This window comes from Motacilla alba, chromosome 4, assembly GCF_015832195.1.
Source record: "Motacilla alba alba isolate MOTALB_02 chromosome 4, Motacilla_alba_V1.0_pri, whole genome shotgun sequence".
In the NCBI taxonomy this organism is placed as follows: Eukaryota; Metazoa; Chordata; class Aves; order Passeriformes; family Motacillidae; genus Motacilla; species Motacilla alba.
The window spans coordinates 70,877,056-70,899,034 of record NC_052019.1 but is presented as its reverse complement, the minus strand read 5'-3'; the positions used below and the strand labels follow the sequence as shown (position 1 = coordinate 70,899,034).

At 48.3% G+C, this 21,979-nt stretch overlaps 1 protein-coding gene across 10 annotated transcripts in view; it reads left to right on the top strand.

The window, feature by feature from the left end:
• Positions 1-21,979, top strand: part of SLC4A4 (solute carrier family 4 member 4) — a 152,597-nt gene that overhangs the window by 65,677 nt on the left and 64,941 nt on the right. For all 10 annotated transcript variants that reach the window (XM_038136531.1, XM_038136532.1, XM_038136530.1 and 7 more), the window contains one exon: positions 174-353. In XM_038136531.1, the coding sequence (XP_037992459.1) occupies positions 174-353 (180 nt within the window). The remainder of the gene's footprint in view (positions 1-173; positions 354-21,979) is intronic.

The window sequence follows — 21,979 nt, the reverse complement described above, 5'->3', positions numbered from 1 at the left end:
GGCTAATGGAAGACGTCCCTGCCCATGGCAGGGTTTTGGAATGAGATGATCTTTAAGTCCCTTCCAATCCAAACCGTTTTGGGATTGAAGGAAATGCAGCATGAACTGTGCTGGCCCATGGTGCCCCGACTGCACAGTGCTGAAGTTAATGTTGGTGTGCTTGTGTTCCCCAGGTCACCACACGATTTACATCGGGGTCCACGTGCCGAAGAGCTACAGGCGCAGGAGGCGTCACCGGAGAAGAGCTGGGCACAAAGAAAAGAAAGAAAAGGAGAAAATCTCGGAGAACTACTCGGACAAATCAGACGTAGAAAACGCTGATGAGACAAGCAGCAGCATCCTTAAACCACTCAGTGAGTACTGCTTCCAGTTGTCAGTCCTTACAATGTTCTGTTCTCTAGGGATCTGCTCATGGAGGACGAAACTTGACCCACCAAAACAATGGTCTCGCGTTGCAGGGTTGGAGTGGTCTTGGCCAGCTGCTGTGGCTTGGAAAAGGCACAGGCCAGAGCAGACATTTCATCCCTCTGTATCACCTGAGTTGGCCCTTGAGGGATGCCAGGCAGGAACAGGCTGAATGTTTGAAAAGCAATTTGACACTGTGTGTAAAGAGATAGCAAGCGAGGGCAGGGGCTGAGTAGTGCCTAGGTAGATCTGTTGCAGCTTCTGCCCTGGCTCTGGGACGTGCACACGCTCTGGAATTCCAGCACCCCATGGTTTCAGCCTCATGTGTCACGAACTTGCAGTGTTAACAGCTTCTTTCCCTTTGGTAGTTAGCCAGTTCTAGGTTTTGAAAACAAAAAGAAGACTCAAATGGAGCTTTGCTGTGCGTTTGAGTATCTTTAGGGATTGAATATCTAAATATTGACAGGCAGGTGAGGTCTGTTTTGGATGCCCTGTGCCTCTATTCCCACCAGAACTGTTAAGCAGAGGACAGAGACCTGTAGCTGGGGCCATCACTGTGCAGAGGCTGTCGCAGGGTTGCATTCCCTTCGCTGTATTCTCTGTTGGCCGCAAGCTTGTCCTGGAATCTGGGCACAGCTCGATGGCTGCTTTGGTGGGAGCAGGGGGGAGGTGAGTAGGCTGATGGGGTTGAGTATAGCAGAGCAGCCCAGGATGTGATACAGCTTGGATTATTGAGGCTAATTCCAGATGGCTGGAGCTTCATTTGTAAGTGGAAAAATGCTTCCTGTGTGAGAGATCCATACAGCTGCCTATTGGATTGAAGACATACATTCATTTCTCACTTTGAAGTCATGTTGCTGGGTAGCTGCTGTAGATAGAGACAGTAACATGGGGCAGGCAGATCAGTCATGTCTTTAGCCTGGTTACCATCTTCAGAGAGCAGCACCTGGAAAGGAAGGCAAGTCACAGATTCCGTTGGCTCTTCCCAGCTCTTGTTCCCTGGTTGTCCCAAAGAAGGTTTTTTGTCAGTGTTCAGAAACCAGGAGTTGGTTTTATACCAAAAAACATAATTACTTCAAGAAGTCAAATGTTTTAAACTTAATTTTTATGTTCACACCTCTGTTCTTTAGCATGCGGGTGACCAGGCCTGTAGAAATTCCTTTTTTGCCTCTGAATGTATCATATCCTAGGGGAATTGTTTCCATGGGCTAAGTGGGCCTATGTTTGAAAACCCGTTTCTTCCATCAGGTTTTCATGTCCTGCCTTTCATTTTGCCCATCACTGTGTCTGTGTCATTTGAGGAGGGGTTTGTGGTGTGTTCTCTCCTCTGTTGTTTCTATGCAGTAGCATGTTCTTATCTGCACTTACACCTGCAAATAAAAAAACGCAGTTTTCCCATCACTTTCCATCTGGCGTTTTCCCATAGGCTTTTCCACCTTGACCTCTTTGCACTGCACATTTTTGGAGTGGAATTGCAGAACTATTCCAGGTGTCCCATGCAGTAGCATTCATACCCCACCCCTGGGCCCTTTTCTCTGTTGTTCACCATCTCAGGTATCTGGATACTTTTCCAGGTCCTTGCAGGGACCTGCTGTTTCGTGCTGGTGGCCAGATCTTTTTACGAGCTGGCTCATGTAGCTTGGAGCTCTGTAAAGGAGAGGGGTAGTTCAGATTACTGTCTTGAATTACAAGTTACCTCATATCCCTGGGTTTTTTCCTCTTGTCTGCAGAGCTGACCTGAAATTTTTGTTTCCCACCCTTTCTTTTGCTTTCTGAGATGCCTTTCTTTTCTCCCCACGAGCTGTGTCACACAAGTGTGTCCAAGAGAAGCCCATTTCTCTCTGGGCAGCATGTACCAGCTTAGGCTGGTGTCCAGTGCTGGCAATCTTGGCAAGAAACCTCAGTTAGAGCCCTGGGATTTTAATCTTCATCCCATAATAGGCATTGATCGAGGGGTGGACGGCTCAAATTCAGTTTCAAAAGAATTTTGGAAACTAAGAGCTGGGAAATATTGCACAGCATTTTAATGGCATTGGGAGAAAGCTGACATGAGCTGTGCTACATGTATTTAAGGCAGTCAGTAGAGAGTGTGGAATATCAGAAGCTGAAATAGGTGTGAGGGCTGTGTGGTTTAAAACAAGCAGAATCTGGTCTGGCACAAAGAAATCTCAAACACTGTGAGTTTTGGTCCAACATATCTCAGTTTAAGAAATCCTTAATTTATACCAAGAGCTCCTTCTCTTAGTTGATTTTGCAGTTATCACCTTGGCCAGTGTTAGACACTGTCAGTTCAGCTTGGGTATATAAGTGGTGATTTAGTTTATCTTCTAATGCAAAGACAAGTATATAGAGCTTGATTTACAAAATCTTAATAATGTAGTTGTTAAAATAATTTGTAGAAGTTCAGGGGACAACTTGATTATCCTGTACATGCAGACTTTTGTTTTTCCTGAGTAGAAAGCTTAAGCCAGTTGTGATTTGGCGCATCACTTGGAATTCTTGATCTGCCTTAAGGACCACAAGCCTAAGCTTCAATATCTTACCTGAAAATGATTTCTCAGCTTCTTGGACGAAAACTCTGCAATTAGACTTTGACCAAGTCTGGGTTTGACTCACTGGGTCAGGCTGCCCACAGCAACCGAACCCGTTGGGACATGTCCATTGATACCAGCAAGAGAATAAACAGCTCCAGAAATGCAAACCTTCCCTAGAAAAGTTTTGTTCCAGTTCCAAACCAGTCTAGCTGTGCCTCTGTGTTTGGGAATTGGTGCAGTCTGCAAGTGTCAGCCCTTATATTTTTTTAGCCTGTGTCCAGCTGAGCCAAACAAGCCAAACTCTGGTAGTTATAGGCAGCCTTCAGCTCTCCCATCTGGAGAGAGCTGGGCAGATGGAACGTGTACAGAGACGTTTTATCCTAAGGAAACGACTGCTTGGGAACCATGCCTCCTTCACAAATCCAGACAGGGATACTCTGACAGACTGAGGAGGAGGCAGGAAGGCAATGTTCCCTCTGCAGAGCCCTTTCAGGACATTCCAGGCCTGCGGGGCTGTCTCTGCTCTCAGGGAACTTTGGCATTCACGCCCTGGTTCTCAGGCAGGACTGCAGACGATGACAAATCCCTCTTCCAGGTGAAACATCCCAGCACCTCTGGCCTAAAAGCACCTCCTTTAACCAGCCTGGCCTTGGTTTCCATTTAGGGCCAGTCAGGAGGAAAGGCTTTTTAGGCTCTGCCTCATGGGGTCAGCTGGTGCTTGTGTCAGCACAAAGAGGATGGTGTAGTTTGCTGCTACTTGCAAGGGATGAGACAAGGGAGGAACAAGGAAGGCAGATGAAGTTTCTCTGCGTCCCGTTTCCCTCTTCCTCATTCTGTACTACTGGCGCGCAGAGATTTTCCCATGAGGAAATGCATCTCCACTTGATCTGGGGAGGGGTTTTTTCTCATTGTCTGGTTGCCCTCCAAGTCACTTTGGCTCACCTCCCTGGCCCAAACCCAGGTGCCGCAATACTTTACTGACTTTTTAAAACCCCTTGTGAGCTGAGAAGTTCTTCCTGCCAAGGAATAGAATTCTCTTAGTGCTTGCAGCCCTGAAGAGAGTAAAACCTGATTTTTGTCTGGTGTTAGAATATTGCCATGTTGATAAATATAACTGCACAATCCTAATTTTGGAATACCTAAAAAAGCAGGGATAAGACGACTCATCTAAAGAGACAGGGGAAGGATGATATATCAGACCTTTTTAAAGGTTTCCAGTTGGCTCAGAGAATTCCTCTTGCACCCACCAGCAATAGTCCCTAAGGGTTTTAATAAAAATCCTCTCTTTGAGCCCTCAGATGTGGGTTTGGAGGAGCACTTCTCCTGTTTGCAGGGAGTCATTAAGGTGCAGTTTGAGGCTTGTGCTGCCATTCCACATGGGGTGCATCTCTCCCAGTGAAGGTGAGGTTTTGGCTGGATGGATCAGATTTGCACTGGAAGCAGGTAAATTTCTGGTCCTGCTTCCCATCTTGGAGTGCCTGCTTTGCAGGAGGAGTTTATTGTGGACCATGTCCCATTTGATAGGTTGCCCAAAGAAGTGGTGGATACCTTATCCCCTGGAAGTGTTCAAGGCCAGATTGGACAGGGCTTGGAACAACTTGGGGTAGTTGAAGGTGTCCATGGCATGGGATTGGAATGAGCAGATCTTTAAGGTTCCTTCCAACCCAAACCATTCTGTGGTTCTGAGGAGTGCCAGTCTGACTGGAAGGGTCCATTCATAAAAAGATCAAATGAATTCAACGAGGATATTTAGACATCTCTTCAGGAATGCTCAAGCTGTGTGTCTACCTTGAAAATTCATTGAAGCAGGTGCTATAAATAGCAGGAGAGAGCTACAGGATGGAAATAAATGAACCTACTTAGCAGAGCAGATGCGCACAGTCAGTGCTGTACCAAGACTTCTCTTTCTGTTCGTTACTGGATTTTTCAGCCATCCAGTTTCTTTCCTGACTTCTGAAGACATGGGGTGGGATTTTCCAAAATCTTTAGCCTCAGCTCACCTCAGTGAGAGCACTGACAATAGTTGACAAAAACCAGGCAGGGTGGCCGAAGCTTAACTGTTTTTGAATTGGCATTTTGCATGGGAAAGCGGTCAGGGAGACTTTGCTGTGAGTAGAAGGGAATTTTGCTGTTTCGCTCTTTGGGAACTGCACGGCAGGCTCTGGACCGGTCCCAGGTGCTGGGGTCAGTTGAAACAGGCCTTCTTCTGCCCTTCCTGTAGTGCAGGGAGCGTGCTTGGGTCCACTGCAGTGCAAGTGCAGAGGTGAGTTAAGCGCAGAGCTAATTACTGCTTGGCTTGCAGACGTGCCCTGTGCGTGGCTGGGGGCCCGTGGGAGCCCTGGCGGGGTGCAGCTGGCAGTGTCCATGGGAAAGGCCATGGGAAGGTGCTCGGGGCAGGCGGGCTGTGGGCAGGGCAGGCCAGGAGGTGCTGACACAGGCCGGTGCGGCCGCTCCCGCCGTGCCGAGGAGGCTTGCGCAACGCGCCAGAGACGCCGATCCCGGCGTTGGTGGGGCTGGTGCCTGGCTGCCTGCGGCCCACCCTGCTTCCACGGTGGGCAGGGACGTGAGAGCCACAGGCTCAGAGTGGTTTGGCTTGGAAGGGACCTCAAACCCCGCCTCCTGCCAGCCCCTGCCGTGAGCAGGGACACCTTCCGTTAGCCAGGTTGCTCCAAGCTCTGTTCGGCCTGGCCTTGAACCATTTCCAGAGGTTGGGTGTCTGCAGTGTCTCTGGGCACCCTGTGCCAGGGTCTCACCACCCTCACAGGGAAGAGTTTCTCCCTGGTATCTAATCTAACCCTGCCCTGTGGCAGTGTGAAGCTGTGAGGATGCTGGTGTTGGCAGTTAGGACTTGCTGAGGTGTGGGAGTGACAGAGAAGAGACTCTGCTGCTGGAGTTCCAGCAGCAGCTAAACCCGGCTGCCTTCACCCCGTGCTTACTCCAGTTCTTTTTCCAGGAGAGGGTCAGGACGGCATTTCTCTTGTTCCTGTGGCCTCACTACAAAGCCCCCACCTCCCACTGAGGCACTTGGGCAGGATGAAGGGACATGGTGATATGAGGATGGGTCTAGATGTGACCTGTCACCCTAGGCAAAGGCTTTCCCTTTCTTTTTGGCAAGTGTACAGCTTTCACTCGGACAGTTAATTTTAAAAAATGCTCTTTTTGCCACAATCCTTGCCTGAACCTGTGAGTTTTTTTCTTTTTACTTTGACTTGTGCATGTGTCAGTCATATCAGGGCTCGTTACAAAGCGCTTCTGTTTGTTTAAAACCCTTTGCGCTTCCCTTACACTGAACGTCCATCTCCTTTAGGTAAATGCAGAACATACAGCATGGAGCTTTCATTCCTGCTCATGACAGCTTGGAAAGGAGGTCAAGTTTGGTTTTTTTAATTTGCTGGCAAATCCCAGATTTCTGGTGGGCATCATAAAAGGTAGAGCTAAACTTCCTCCCTCCTGAGGCTCCCAAACACAAAACCAGCAAGTTATCTGGTTGTTAAAACAAATGCTGAGTGCCTCAGGTACAGGGATTTATTCTTTTCCAGCCCAGAAAAGTCTGGGAGTTGGGATTTTTCTGAAGTTGTGTTTCAGCTTGAGGGTTGGGGAACAGGAGCAGTTGTCCCTGGATGAGTTACGTGCACTGACTGATTAAATTGGGGCATGGCTCAGGGACCTGTAGGCACACAGTTTGTGGAATTGGGATTGGGGCTGCTGAGCCTCATCCCCAGCGGGCTCCAGCTGTGAGCAGCAGGTGAGCATTGTTGAAGGTGACGAGCCATGGAGTGCCCAGGGGCACTGACCAGCCACCACAGGGAGCAGAGGGCACCCAGGTGCAGTGCATGAGCCATGAGGGGTATGCAAGGCTGGGCTAAACAACCAGAGGGGCTCATGCTTGAAACCTTCTGATGAGGTATGGTGTTACTCTGTATGGCTTGAAGCTTTCTGTAATTGTGTGGTGACACTCTGTGTATTGTGGCCGTCTCAGCTGTGACATACGCTGCAGCAGATGCTGCGACAGAGCCCCACGTGTGCGGACGTGCTCGGAGGTGGCATGTGGCATCGGCGCTTCCCCTGGCACCAGCTGCCTTTGGCTGGTCCTGGGAGCTGGTCTTGGAAGTCTTCAGAGGGACAGCTATGTCAGGGGCCTCGTGCGAGTGTAAATGCATCTCACCCTAATGCAGCAGTGTTCTCCATGCTCTCTGTCTTCTCTGTCCTTCCCCAGGCTCTGAAGTGCCACCAGATGCCCTTTGGAAGGGACTGTTCACCACATAAACCAGCCCAGGCCTATGTTGGCCATCGTGCGTGGTTCCTCAAAAGAAATCAGTAGCGTAGGCTGAAATTCCCTGCTCCAGCTTGACTTGTTCCTTGTGCACTGTGTTTCCAGTAGTGCTCGTGTCACTCAGTGTTTGTCAGTACCTCCAGCTGCAGCCAGGCTGCTGGGTGCCTCAGGTGTCGTGGAGGATCTAGAGAGTCTTGTATTCCTAGGAGTTCAGTGTTCCTGGGCTGTGATGATGTCAGAGTGGTGCTGGGGAGTGAAAGGGAGTCTGCTGTCATGTGCCATGTGAAACTGTCCCAAGCACCTGGGCATGGAGTATTGTGGCTGTAGAGGGGAGTATTTTCCACCTGAGCAGAGACCGGGATGAAATTGTTCAGGTCTGAATTCTTCGGAGATGTCTGGATGTGTCTGAAAGGAGCAGCCCCTGGGGGAGGAAGGGGCAATGAAATCGAGAAATGACAAAATGATAATGGCCTTTTGGTGAGGATTATTCCTGGGGGCAATGTATTTAAAGGCACAGTGCCAGCTCATCATGGAGCTTTTAAAACCTGCCTCCGCTCTTCCATCGTTAAAAACAACCACAGCAGTTGCCATGGCATTGACACCAATACAGACAGCAGGGCTGTTGAGCAATTCCACTTAGGTTGTTGTCAAGTTGAAGTGATCAAGATCCACAGCCCTGAAGTAAAAAAAAGAATTTGAATAAGAAGCACAAACACTTCTTGCTGCCCTTTTGGCTCTCACACCCAAATGCTGCCACCCTCCTGCCACACCTCTAAGTTTTCTCTACAGTTTGAAGAACTGATACAAATAGTTTTGGGGTGAGTCAAAGTTAAGATTCTTCTGTAGCTGTAACCTCTCCTTGGGAGAGGACTTAAATCCCTAAACCCCAACTGGTTAATATTAAATTAATTTTGGCAAAGTTGGAGGTAAAATAGCAAGAGTTATTTGACAAATTTGGTCTGGGCAAAGCAGAGAAAATGTCCTGCAAAGCAGCTTCAGTCTCAGAATCCTTTGGTTTTGGGGTAGGTCTAAGTGACCCAGTATTTTCATTAGCTGGTCACTTCTGCCTCAATTAACTGGATGTTTTCTTAGATCTATGACTAAGCCTTCCTTAATTGAGAATGGTCTTCGCTGCTTTTTTCCTGACCAGGCAATTCTCTTAGAAATCTCCCTTGGCCCAAGGGGACACAATTAGTCATGTAGATGTAGAAGAAAATAATTCAATATAACCTTGACATGGTATTTTAAGCCACAGGGTGTGTAACTGTCTACTTGGTGTATTGAAAGTGGTTCTTCAGCTTCAGCTTGAAATTTCCTCTGTGTTTCAGTACCAGCAGAGATGCCTTTGAGAAGATTTTATGGGGTCTTTATTCCCACTTGGTCAGGGTAGGCTGTTTATGTTTTAGAGGGAGCAAAAAAGAGGCTGGTTCCTTTCCTGGTATGGGGAAGACCTGCTTTAACTGCAGCTTGCTGTGTTAATCTTGTGTCTTGAACTGATGATAGCATGTGCCACTATAATTACCTAAGCCACCTTAATGCTTTGCCTAATTCTGTTCCCTGTGTTCACGTGAAACTGCTAAGGGACAGAAAAGTCCAAGGAATTTACCATGTGGAGGGAAAAAAAATCTCATTTAGAAACATTTTGATTTGCAGCCAGAGCTGTTTCTCCAGCTGAGAAGGGCCGAGTTGGGGATGTGATGGTTGGCACTGCAGAGCTGCCCTCTCTGGATTACGCTCCATGCAGATGTGGTGGGGTTTGCAGTATGGGAACAAGCCATGCTGAAGCTCTGCGTATCTCTGAATGTGTAAACAGGGGTTTATCTTTTACTGTCAGTATTACCAACACATGGATTTTCGTCTCTGAACCCTTCTTTGTGTTTTCAGTTGCCTCTTGTGAGCCTCATTGGACTTCTCCTGTTGGGACCGTTTCAGATGTTGATCCTTGGTCTAGCTGCTCTTGAAGCTGGTGTCTATTTTTTAATTATTATTTTTTCACCAGTAAATTGCCCATCAGCAGAGCTGGGGTCAGTGTGCCAGTCACTTCTTGCTTCTGCCCTCAGAAAGGGGCAGGGGCAGGAGAGGCCTTAGAGGGTCAGGGTGGGTAACGGGGGGGCTCTCAGTGCTTCCTGCAGCTTGGAACCGAGTCTCCTCTCATCCCAGGAGGGGCAGAGAATTATGTCCATGACCTACTAACCTCCAGTTGGGATTGTGGGTTTGGGAAATGAGTGCACAGATGGCAGCGCTGGGATGGCAGCAGATGCTGATCTAATGAGTGGAATTGACTGAGGTCTCAGCAGGGTGGTGGAGAGCAGTGCAGGGCTGCTCCCTTGTCTCTGATAGCAGTGCTCTCTGAGCCCTTCCCCTTTGCACTTGGCTCCCCCAATTTATCTTCTCCTCCAGATCTGGCACAATGACAACGCGCATGATTTTGATTGCACAGGGAAGCTGTTAGGGAATTAGATGTTTAAGAAACATTTGGAGGGGGAACCAGAGGGTCTTGAGGACAAAAACCTGCTGTACCCTAGTGTCAGCAGACTAAAATGACCACATGGGGATGTTCAAAAAGGGGAAAAATCCATCAGTTCCGTACAGAATACTGAGCTGATAGCAAAGGGCTCTCTCTCTGCACCCCTGTGGACGTGGCTCCAGCATGGGCTTTGTGTAAGTGTGAACCCTGAAATAAATTCATTTGTCGTGGTTCAGGAGCACCAAGCCTCAGTGTGCCCTTGCAAATGCTCTTGAGGCAAGGCCTGTGTTCAGGCTGTCTCTTCTGCTGCTGGGGGTCGAGTCCAAGGACCTACCCCAGGGTTTCTCTTTCTGGGGAAGTGATGTTGGTGATCTGACTTTGAAGTTTGGAGCAGATGCTGTGTTGTGAATGTGCTCCTGCCTTGAAGAAACAGCAACTTATTGGGAGGCAGGAGGTGCCCTGCTTTTATCTCTTCTGACTTTTATCTCTTTGACTTCCTGATGAGCCAAAATTGGCTCTTTTAGCTGTGATATAAGGGACTGGCAGCTAAAAGGGCTGCCATGAAAGGAAATGGAAATTGAGATTCCCATGTCAAACACCTGAAAAATAAACAAGATAGGGCAGAGAAGCCTCAGCTCTAGTACTTGACCATTGTAAATCATTTGCTTTCCACTTTGTTAGTGTCAGCCATTTCCCAGAAAAATTGTGTATTTGTTAAAATAAATCTGTGTGATATCTGAAACAAAATCCTTGAGAGCTGTGGGCTATTCTGCTCAGCTTTGAATCCTGATCTGACATCTGTTCAAGCAGGGGAGAGTCTTTGCTTGGATTTATTTGCTGATTTCTTACCCACTGAGTGAACTTTAAAATAATGGTATTAAGCACATCAGAATTACGTGTAGAAAGAACTTGGTCATCTGCAAGCTAAAGGGGAAAGCAGATGTTAGCTGCAATATAAGTGGTTCTGCGTAGATGTGTTTGTACTTGCACGGATGGATTTGTGTCTCAGAAAAGGCAGAGCCCTTGTGGCGCCTTTTCCTTGTGTTTGGATACCCCTGGAAGGGCATTGTAGGCCTCAGCAGTTCCATGGAAATAAAAGTATGCATAAATCAGCAGAGCCTTTCCTGCTCTTTCTGAGGAAGCCTAGGAATGGACTAGTCCCAGCCTGAATGTGGTATTGGGATGTGTTCAGGTCTTGCTTCCAAGTGGAGACCTTGATATTTAAATACAGTAATGGGAACCGAGTTCATCCTATGGAGCAAGGGTGTTTGGTTGAGCTCTGAGCTGAGGGTGTGTAATAGCCTGAGAATTGCATGGCTGGCAGGAAAGGAGAGGTGCTCTGAGCATCCTGACCTGTGGGGACCTCCAGCAGCTACCCTCTGCGTTCCTGCTCCGAGGGCAGTTCTCTAACACTGGGACTGCCCAGGCTTGGCCTTCAGGCTCTCATCTCTAACCTGGCTCCATCGTGTTGGAGCGATGCAGGAGTTCAAATCCATGCTTTCCTTCCTTGAACCAGCCCGTTTGCCTGGCTGCAAGCAGCGCTGAGTGGAGGGGAGCAGGGAGGCTGAAGGAGGCAGACAGCGTCGGTGTCAAATCCCATTTGCACAGCCCAGGGCAGAGCCTGCTGGCTCCTCCTGAGCCACGTGGACATTTCTGCTTGGAAACCCACGCACAGGACTCTGCTCAGGGTGCCTGGCCCCGTGGGAGCTGGCAGGTGGGGGTTGGAGGGGATGGATGGCACTGAGGATGGATCAGCTCTGTGTGCCCGGCACAGGGAGTGAGGACAGCAGCTGGCAGGGCTGCAGCCACAGGGCCTTGGCTGGGGACTGCTCCTGGCACTGGGGCACTGGGTGTCTTTCAGACACGTGAGGAGCTCCTAGGATGTGAATCGGCAGTGAGGAGAGAAGGACGCGACTGAAGAGCAGCACTCCCAGGGAAGAAGAGCAGGAAGAGCTGGCTGGAGGTGGTGAAACTTGGTGTGCTTGGTGCAGAGAGGGCAAGGAAGTTATTCTGAAATGCGTAGATAACCACAAGATTTCGCTATCAAGGCACTTAGCAAGTGTCCTGCACCAAATCTGGGCAGAGATGGGTGTCACTCAGACTGGGAGAAGGTAAAGGAAGGTATTCCATGGGCTGTGCTCCACATGAGTGAGTCTCTCTGCAGGAGAGATGAGGCCCTGTGTATTGCCTGTGTGAGGCTCCAGATGGGCCGGACTGAAAGGCCTTGTGGAGACATGGCACCTTCATTCTCGTTCCATGGGCTGGCTGTGGCGTGCCGGTACTGTCCCAGTAGCAGGGTGGTGACCAGGTCCTGTGGGATGTATTTCAGAGTCAAACACTCCATGCTGCCTGGGGAGCAGGCTGTGTCAAAACAGCAAACTGGGGATACGGCAAGTGATGGATCCACGGAGTTTTGGAGTTATTTGGGGGCACTTTGGCGGGGGGTAGGTCAGGGGGGTCCTGATGAGGAAATGTGCTTACAGAAGTCACCTGAAACTGCTTGGTTTCAAGTCCAAGAAAGCAATGGAAGCTTTGAGGCTAGGAAAGAGTTTCATGGATGTGGGAGAATTTCAATGTTTGGTGTTTGGTCCTTGGGCCTCACAAAGCTTTCTGGGCCATCTTGCAAAGCTGTCAGGCTCTAGACACTGAAGAAAAGGCTGCTGCCTGCTCCTTGCTTCCAGGCAGAGTACTGACTTGGCTGCTCAGCTGGGCACGGGCTCTTCCTTGTGCTTTGGGTATTCCTAGAGAACATGCCTGACCCCGTTTTGTTGGACTTGTTCTTATTTGGGTTTCCCTTTATCTGTGTGGGACTTGTTCTGCCTACTTTGTGTATCATGGTTTTCTTGTCCCAGCCTGTTCCAAGGTAAATTGCCAAGGATGGGAAACTTCAGAAGGATGAGTCTATAGCAAAAAAAAAAAAAAAAGAATTTCACTCAAGTGATTTCATTCCAGCACGGATTTCGTCGTGGGAATGGGAGCTCACTCTGCAGAATAAACTGCTCACCATCAAACAGTATAAATGCATTTAGTGGCAACAACTGCTCCTTTGGCCAAGCCTACCTAAAGCTCTTGGTGGGGATTAGTCTAGGCTCAGCATTAAAACTAGGCTTGAAACATGCTCTGCATTCCTAGTGACAGGAAAGTAGTGTCATCCAGAGCAGTTGTTTCATGTCTGCTGCAAGAAATGGGGGTTGTTTGAGGATGGACTGTTTTAGATAAGTGACTGTCACAGCTTGTAGAATCCTATTTGCTGGTTGGAAGCAAAGGAAGCAGCTCAGGAACCACAGAACATGCTGATTACAGTTATTCACACGGGCTATTTTAGAGTTAAATTTTGTCTGTTGTGCAGTTCAGATATCAAACTAGCACTCTAAACTCCCAATTTAGACTAATCCTGGTGTCATTTAGATTTTCCTTTGGCCTGGCCCAAGGGTTTCACAGCGTGTTGCAGCTCCCAATGATGCACGTCCTGTGTGGGTATGGGAAGAGGGAACAGGAAACTGATGAAAGTCTAGGGATGGGCAGCATGCCTTGGGATCCGCCCAGAAAAATGGTGCTGGGGGCTTTGTACTTTGTTCCGGCTGTGTCAATGTGACTTTAATTCCGTGGTGAAGAGGGAAGATTTCCAAATCTTTTGCCTCATCTGCTTAAAATACATATGCGTGTATATGCAAAACAGGCAGTATTTTGTAATGAATTGTTTGCCTTTGGAATGAGAGCGCTCTTTGTCTTGTGGGTTCCTTTAGGGCTTTGGCAATAAATAAGAAGCTTCCAGCTGCAGACAAAACCACATTTGGGGTTAAGCGTGAGCAAGTTTTGATTGCTGGATGTTCCAGCATCACCTTGTCCGCAGGTTGGGTCCTGCTTTGGCCTAAGGCTGGGCGGGACCTCCGTGGGACAGGGACAGGCTGCCAGGACACCTTGTGCCAGCCCCTATCTATAGGAACAGCGCGGGCAGAAGGAGAGCCGTGACCCAGGACAGCGCCAGGAACAAATTTAACCCAAAGCGTATATTTAGCCTGGCTGCTCGCAAGAAGATTTAAAGCCATATTTAAAGCTGAGCATCTGCTGAAGTGCCGGGCGGATTGCTGATATAAATAGCTACCCGCACTGGAGCTGCTCTGGCTACGTGGGGAAACCTGGGAGCGTTGCGGGGAGTGCTCTCAGCTGCTTGCTGTGCTGGGATGACCATTCCTGCTGTCTGTTCTCTTGGTCACGGGTGGGAGAGTCGGAGCACGGGGGACTAGAGCTGGGCTGGTGGTTCCCTGCCCGCTGTCCGGGCTGACCCGGGCGCTGTGTGGCTTTCCCAAAGCGGGGCTCCGCTCCGGGCTGTCCCCCTCGCTGAGCTTTATTGTGAACTGATCCCTGGAGGACGAGTCTTCTTGGGAAAGCAGCCAGCATGCTCTGTATGTCCTGCTGTCCCTTTGGAAGCGGAGTAACGTAAAAGAGCTTTCTTCCCCCAGCAGCACTTAGGAGGAACGTTGTCGTTTTCCCAATTATTTTTGCTTGCTTTAATGCCAGCTCAGCTGTCACTAAATGAATTGCCAGGTGTTTTCATAGTTTCTCCCAACTGTTGCAAAAATTGGCTCCTAAAAAAGGGGGCATTCCCTTGAGTTGGGATCCTTCTCGAGTCAGAGTTAGGGAGATGAGCAGCTCCCTTCGGAGTTCCCCTTGGACGCAGTGATTCAGTTGCACACCTTCTCCTTGAATCACAACTGAGACACACTTCCCACCTGTTGTGAGGGGTCAGGCACTGACACATGTCCCATGTGGAAAGTGTCAGTCAAGAGCTGCTGCTGGTGGTCACAGCAACCTGCTCACCTTTTTTTTTCTGGAGCTGCCTTTGACAGCTGTGTCTGTCCTGCTGCAGGAAACATTTTCTTTGCATTCAAGTTTCATTTCCAGTCTCAAAATACCTTTTTTTTTTTTTCCTGTGTGAGAGTGGTAACACATGTGGATTTTTGTCCAAAAAACCCGTGCATGTGGAATAGAGTGTTTTTTGTGCTTATGGTGTTCTTAATTATAGGAGAGCTCAATATTAAGAAACTGAAAAAGATGGCAGCTGTGTAAGGTTTGTGAATGAAGAAGGTCTTGTTCCCCAGCTTCTGCCTAATGTCCTTCCTCAGTCATTAGAGCAAAGTAGGTTTTAGCAAACCTTATCCTAGTGAATTCTTAATGGAGAAGCCAAGTGCTGCAGATGACTTGCATCCTGTTACAGCTCGCAGCTGGTACCAGCCGTGGAAAGGGCTGGCTTTCAGGACACCCCATATTTCACAGCAGCTGGAGCTGTAGGCTTGTAACTGAGACTTGGTAGCATTTAGGAGGCTGGGGATGTCTTCTTTCCTTTGCTTTCCCAAAGCAGATACAGTACCTGTGAACAATGAAAGGGGCTTTTCTTTGCCCTTCTGCACAAGAGGAGATAGATTGTTTGCAGTCAGAAATTGCCTGGTGCATCCTTTCCTTAGATTTCCCAAACCTGCCGTTCTGTGCTGAAAGCAGACCTTTTATAGACAATTAATTCTCTCTCTGTGGCGAATTCCAAACGCTTTTGAAGACCATAGATCACCTTCAAGTTCAATTGGACATTATTTTGGGTTTAGTCTGCCTTCATTACATCTCCAGCTCATCCAAGGTTGGTGACTTGGCTCTTTTTGCTGCAGTGCTGTGACTAATCTCATAGTTTTGTTGTTCGTTAACGTAATTATGGGCTTTTCTAAAAATGGAAAGATACCAGGACATTTGCCTCATTCCTCCACAGTGGTTACTGCGCACTTCTAATAAGTGTGCTAAAAACCCTATTGATCAAAGTTCCCATGTTTATAGCTGGTTTTGCCAAGGAATTTGGGACAGGCGTGAGCAGGGCAAAGAAATGGAAGGTGTGATGCTCTGGGGGAGAGCCTGTTAATTCCTGTTGTCAAAAGGGAATGTGGCTGCTTTGGAAGCCTTTGAAGATAGACAGAAAAGGCAGAATAATATTAATATGGAGATGTAAGGGCTACAGGGAAGGTTGCTGGCTGGGAGGGAAGAGAGGTAGGTGTTCATGGATGGCAGGAATGCAGTGTAGTACTTCCATTGATACATGCTGACAGTGGCTCTTTATTTTCAGCCCCGTAGGAATGATTGTGTTACAGTAACTTCAGGATTGTGGGGCTGAGGCTGACTAAAAAAGCATTTCTATTTCTTTTCACTCATTTTCTTGAAATGAAGAAGTACAGTATTTACTCTGAGTTTTGGACACTTGGAAAGTTGATTTCCTATTTGGCTGCAGCCTGCTGGTGTTCAGCACCTTTTGGAAATAAGGATTTGGATTTCCTCCGAGGTTTCATCTGGAAAGGAGCTTGCAAGGGGAAAGTTTTGGAAGTGGCAACTGTCTAAGGCTGTGACTTCTGTGATCTGGCCTGTGCAGCCACCTCGGGAAATCTGCTGGAGTTTTGCATCTTTTTGGTCTCTGTGGGTCAGGCGCCTAGCATTTATTGTGAGCGGTTCCTCCTGCTGCCTCTGCTTGTCTGAGGTGTCTGGAAGCGACGACGGTGCTGTGGAGTGTTCCAGGTGTTTGAACTCGGTGCCTGTGGGAAATGCCAAGGCAGGATTCTGCCAGGTCAGCTCTACGTGGACACAGAGTGTGTCGGAGCCACTGCCACTGGTGACTCGTTCCTGGCAGGGTGGCTCATCGTGGCTTCAGGCTGACAGGGCAGGCTTGGATGGTGCAGCAGGTAAAGCCTCTTCCCTGTTAGGGCAGTGAGGCCCTGGCACTGGATGCCCAGAGAAACTGTGCCTGCCCCGTCCCTGGAAGAGTCCCAGGCCAGGTTGGACAGGGCTTGGAGCAGCCTGGGATAGTGGAAAGTGTCCCTGCCCATGGCAGGGAGCTGGAACGAAATGAACTTTGAAGTCCTTTACAGCCCAAACCATTTTGGGCTTCTATAATGGGGACACTGCTCTTCCTGTAGCTTAAGGTTGTAAGAGGAAAGACCCTGGATACACTTTTTAAGAGTGCTTGAGAAGTTTTTAGTGATGAGGGACAGTGTCAGGTGGTATTTGGTGCTCCATCAGATGCCCTTGATGTGGAAGTGGTGATATCTGTGAAAAGCATCCTTGTGGCTCTGGAAAAGCTCTCACAGCCAGGCAGCACATGTTGCAGAGGGGAAAATGCTCTTTGCTTGGAAGCTAACAGCTTCAGAAACATAAGGTCAGTGCTAAACTTGTTGTAAAAACACCCTCCTCCAATTAAATCTGGTGTGATGCTTTTCTGAGGTTTGGTGTCCTTCATTTGGGGAGAGCAGACAGATTTTGCACATCAAGAAAAAGAGTAAATGTTTTGCGAGGAATATTCTGCTTACTATCAAGGTCACGTATTTTCTTTCAGTTATGCAAAGCATGTGCTTAAAATGGGAATCTCCACTGGAGGACAGCTTTCAAATCTTGGAAAAGGCATCCTTGAGGTTTATTGCTCACAATTTCCTGTGTCTTTGGGGGATAAAAAACAAAAGTGTTCTGAAGGAAAGCTATTTTATCTAAATCAGTGCATTGTACTCTTCTCGTCTGCGATGTGGTTTTGTAAGCAGAGGTTTGACTTCATCTCAAAATTAAGAAGAAGAGCTTGGGTTGTAGTTGAGGGATCAGCTATATATGAAAGAGCTGTTCTCTGTGCCATGGCTTCTCCAGTGCCACAAAATTGAGAAACACCTGGAAAACCAATCTTTTTTTCTACGTCTTCTTTTCTTTCATGCATTTAATGGAAGTATGTAGCAAACTGTCCTTGCCCGGTTCTTCTGGGGTTACTATTCCACATGATGGAGTTTCTTGCTGTGAAATAGATGGAGCTCCCTTTCAAGTTCATTTTCCTTGTTCAGAACTTCTTTGCTGTAGTGACAGAGCAGGGCACGATGGATCCTGGACAAGGGATTCTCGCAGCATGTGTTCCTGTTGTTCACAGCTGCATCCTGGCCCAAGTGTAACTGGTGCTCTGTGGTGGAGGATTGGGGAAGGAGGAGATGGATCTCTGTTCAGCATCTTGGTTTAACTTGGGGCTTTAAAAGAATACTTGGAACTGGGAGGCAGGAGAAGTTGGGGAATTTAATTTCCTTGAAAATCACCCATGTATTTCTTAACATAGTATTCCTGTCTTTTTTTTTCCCAAGTTCAGTAGGCTTTAAGCCAAGCCTTTGAGAAGAAATACAAAAATCCCTTCTTGGTGTGTGTACACAAATAAATCAGTTACAATTCACCAACCAGAATGGCTGAGCATTGGCTTGTGTATTACACATTCGTGGGGAATTCCTTTCCGTACTGCAGCTTCCAGTTCTTAAAGGTCTTTTCCAACCTAGGGGATTCTGTGATTCAGTGCTGCCTCCCACTTCCAGACTGCTGTGTACCTTCTTCACTGGGCTTCTCCTTTCCCTGGAGCCATGAAAATGTGCACCTCACTATGGAGAGTTTAGCTCAGTGGGTGAAGTAATGCATGAGACACTTGATCAGCTCTTCATGTTTGCCTTAAAAAAAAGAGAGTACAAGACATCGTGTTCATGTGGGGAACTTCATTTTATGTAATGGATTTAATCAGGTAATATCATTGTCATGGTCTCCTTGACTTGCTGTTAGTATTTCTTTCACCCTGAATCTGCTGTTGCCTTTTGGTAGCCAAGCCACACTCTGTAATACCTGGTGTAATTTGACATGGTGATGTGCAGGTGTCCAGCATCCTGGGTTTTGTGCATTGGATAGCCAGATGTTCATGCTGGTATCCGCCTGGAGATGGAGAGGACTTCCTTTTGGATCATCTTTTTCAAATTCCCTGTGCATGGAAATTGAAATTGCATTAAAAACATCCAAGGGGAAGGCTGTCTTTTTTGGTCATGATGCAATTGCTTGGTGTTCGGGTTTTCTCCCCGGTTGAAATCCCTTTAGGAATTAAGGGAGCGTTATCCGAACTAATGAGCTAGCTGAGTTCCCTCTTCTCCTTAGATCCCATCTTCCCACCCCTTCCTTTTAGCTGAGAATTCTGAAGAAATGAACAACCTCTCCTGTTGTCACATCATATTTAATTTCTTTAATGAGCTGAATAATGCCATAATGTAAACCGACAGTAATATTCCCTCTGCCCTGTAGAGGATGCCACTGTGAACAACTGGATTAGCACATTTGTGTAGTCTGGGCTGAAATGACTAGTTTTTGAATCTCCTTTTGATTAAGCGATTTGATCTGCCCAAGTCTTCGGAATCAGACGTGTACTCTGCGCTCTCTGTTGATAGAATCATCACAGAATGGTCTGGGCTGGAAGGGAACTTAAAGCCCATCCAGTTCCATCCCCTGCCACGGGCAGGGACACCTTCCAGTGGAGCCGGCAGCTCTAAGCCCGGTGCAGCCTGCCCTTGGACACTTGCAGGGGTGGAAAGCCGGGATGGCAAGCTGTGTTCCTGTGAGAGCCTCGGTTGTTGTCTCTGGTGGGTGCTGACATCTCAGGAGCGCTCCCGGGACGCTGCCGTGCTGGCCGGGCAGGGCGGGCACGGCACAGACAGGAGCCATGGCACAGACAGGAGCCACGGCACAGACAGGAGCCATGGCACAGACAGGAGCCATGGCACAGACAGGGGGCACGGCGCAGACAGGAGCCATGGCACAGACAGGAGCCATGGCACAGACAGGAGCCATGGCACAGACAGGAGCCATGGCACAGACAGGGGGCACGGCGCAGACAGGGGGCACGGCACAGACAGGGGGCACGGCGCAGACAGGGGGCACAGCACAGACAGGGGGCACGGCGCAGACAGGGGGCACGGCACAGACAGGAGCCATGGCACAGACAGGAGCCATGGCACAGACAGGGGGCACGGCACAGACAGGAGCCATGGCACAGACAGGGGGCACGGCGCAGACAGGAGCCATGGCCGGTGTTACGTGAGCCAGGAGCAGCCCTGGGGCTCTATTAATAGAGCTGAGAAGCAGATGATGCTGGTGTTACGTGACTGTGACTCCGGAGATTAGGGGAAGGTGTTTGGGGTGTCAGGACGTCACCTGTGCGGGATGCGTGTGTTAGCAAGGGAGCTGGGACTGCAAATAGATCATCCTGAAACCTATGGGTGCAGCAATGGATGTGATGGAGAGTTTGGGTTTGAGGCACGAGTGATCAAACTCCTTTCAGGGCCGTGCAGAGCTCGTCAGGACTCGGAAGAAATGGCTGTGCAGGGAGGGCAGAACATAAATGCTGGATGTAATTCCAAGTAGGTACATCCATCTTTGCTCCTGCTTCAGCTTTTTCTTATCACCTGAATGATATTCTGATAAATGCAAGGCATCCTTCAGATTCATGGCATCCACGGAACTGTGAATTCCTCTTCTGTGAGCAGTCATAGGTATTACGTGTCTGAGCAATGTGCCCATCAGCATCATTATTCCAGCACCAGATCTTGAACGTAAAGCTTCTACACCTGCTATTCCTTTAAATTCCCTTTGGAAAGGCCAGTGTAGCTTAGTGTGGAAAAGTAAAATTATTTTAGAGTCACGTTTCACTGGGCATGACTTGGTGAGTGCAGCTTTAGCTCCCCTTAGTGCTGTCAAGTTTGTTCAGTGCCTCGTTACCCGATTTTAAATCAGTCTTTTGCTTTGCTTGACTCCTGTGGGAACGAGCAGGTCCAGGCATAGGTAAATGGCTGGTGGGATAGTTCACCACCTCTTTGGCCATAATGTTGTTTTCCTTGCTGTTGTTGCAGATATAATCTGTGGTTAATCCCCCAAGTCCGAACCTGTGACTCCCCAGAGGACCTGAAGCCTTTTGTTGGTTTTGGTTTGCAGCCTTGTTACAGACAAATTAATGGCCCTGAGTGACAGCAGGGCAGCCAGAGACGAGAAGAAAATGAGTAATTAACATATACTGGGTATTACTGATTGCTTTTATGATTATCTGGATTTTAAGGTATTAGCTGGAAAAATAGCTCCTAATCCCTTATTAAAGATAAAAGGCAAGTCATTAAAAGTAGGAGGTTGTTTTCAGTCCTGAGAAGCTCTGGAAATATGTCTTGGCTCCAGCGGCAAACTAACCTTAAAAGCCTGTAATTCCAAGTTACTCAGCTTAGTTGTTCTCCTCAGCAAGGGAATTTCTGAAGTTTCCCATGTGCTGGGAGGCGGAGGGGACGCGAGACAAAGCGACCCTTGTCATAGGAGCTGCGTGCTTGGCAAGGCGACAGGGCCCTTTGAATATCCTCAGCATTAGCTGAGCCTGGCCCAGCTGCTGGGCTGGGAGCTCTGGGCAGCTCCACGGAGGGGTTATCCCCAACTTGAGCTTTTTGTCAGGGGCAGATCTCCTGTGTGAGGCTCCCACCTCACCCCGACTCCTTTGTTCCTCCCTCCTCTCGCTGTTGGGGCCACCTAACTGGTTTTGTAGCCATCTAACTCATTCCATGGAATCGTAAAAATGGTCACGGAATGGCTTGGGTTGGAAGGAACCTTCCAAGTCATCTTGTTCCAGCTCCCTGCCACGGACAGGGACACCTTCCTCTAGACCACGTTGCTCAGAGCTCCATCCGACCTGGCCCTGAATGTTTCCAGGGATGGGGCATCCCCCACTGCTCTGTGCCCATGGTTTTCCACCCTCTTTGTGAAGACATTCATGGCCATGTAACTGGTTTAAGGGCCATCCAGCTGGTCCATCAGCTCTAAGCTGAATCAGCAAAACAGACTAGTCCAAGCCTGGAGTCCTGATCCCAGCAGGGAAGGGGGAGCAGGAGGCTGGAGTGCTGGGAGCAGGAAGACAAAAAAAAGTGGGGACAGGTGACGTTTGGCTGTTGCTATTCTTAAACCCACCTGGAGCGTGTGCAGGGTCAGAAAGAAAGCAGCAGCACCCCTTGCTGAGTTGTAATAGTTAATCATCTGCAGAAACTTGCCAGACGCTGAGACTTTCTTAATAGTCAAATATTTTTTGTTTTAAAATGAGTACATTCCTTATTTCTAGGTAATAAAATTTGAGTACCAGTAAAACCACAAACTTTTCAAATTTATTTCCTGTATTTTAACAGTTCTGTGTTTCAACACATCATGTTTATATGCTCCAGCTATACTTTTAAAAAGCAATTTAAAATGCAATGGGACCAGTTAAAAAGAAACAAAGATGGCATTTAATGACTCTAAGGAGATCAGTGCTTGTAAAGAGATTCACATTGGAGGCAATGCTGTTCTGATGGAATACAGTTTGGAAAACACTGCTCATTTCTGCTTTGCTCTTTCCATCCTAAGTTGTTTAAAAGATTACCAGTAGTACCTGGCTGATTTGTTCCCCTCTTATTTTTTTTCCCTTTTTTTTTTTCCCCC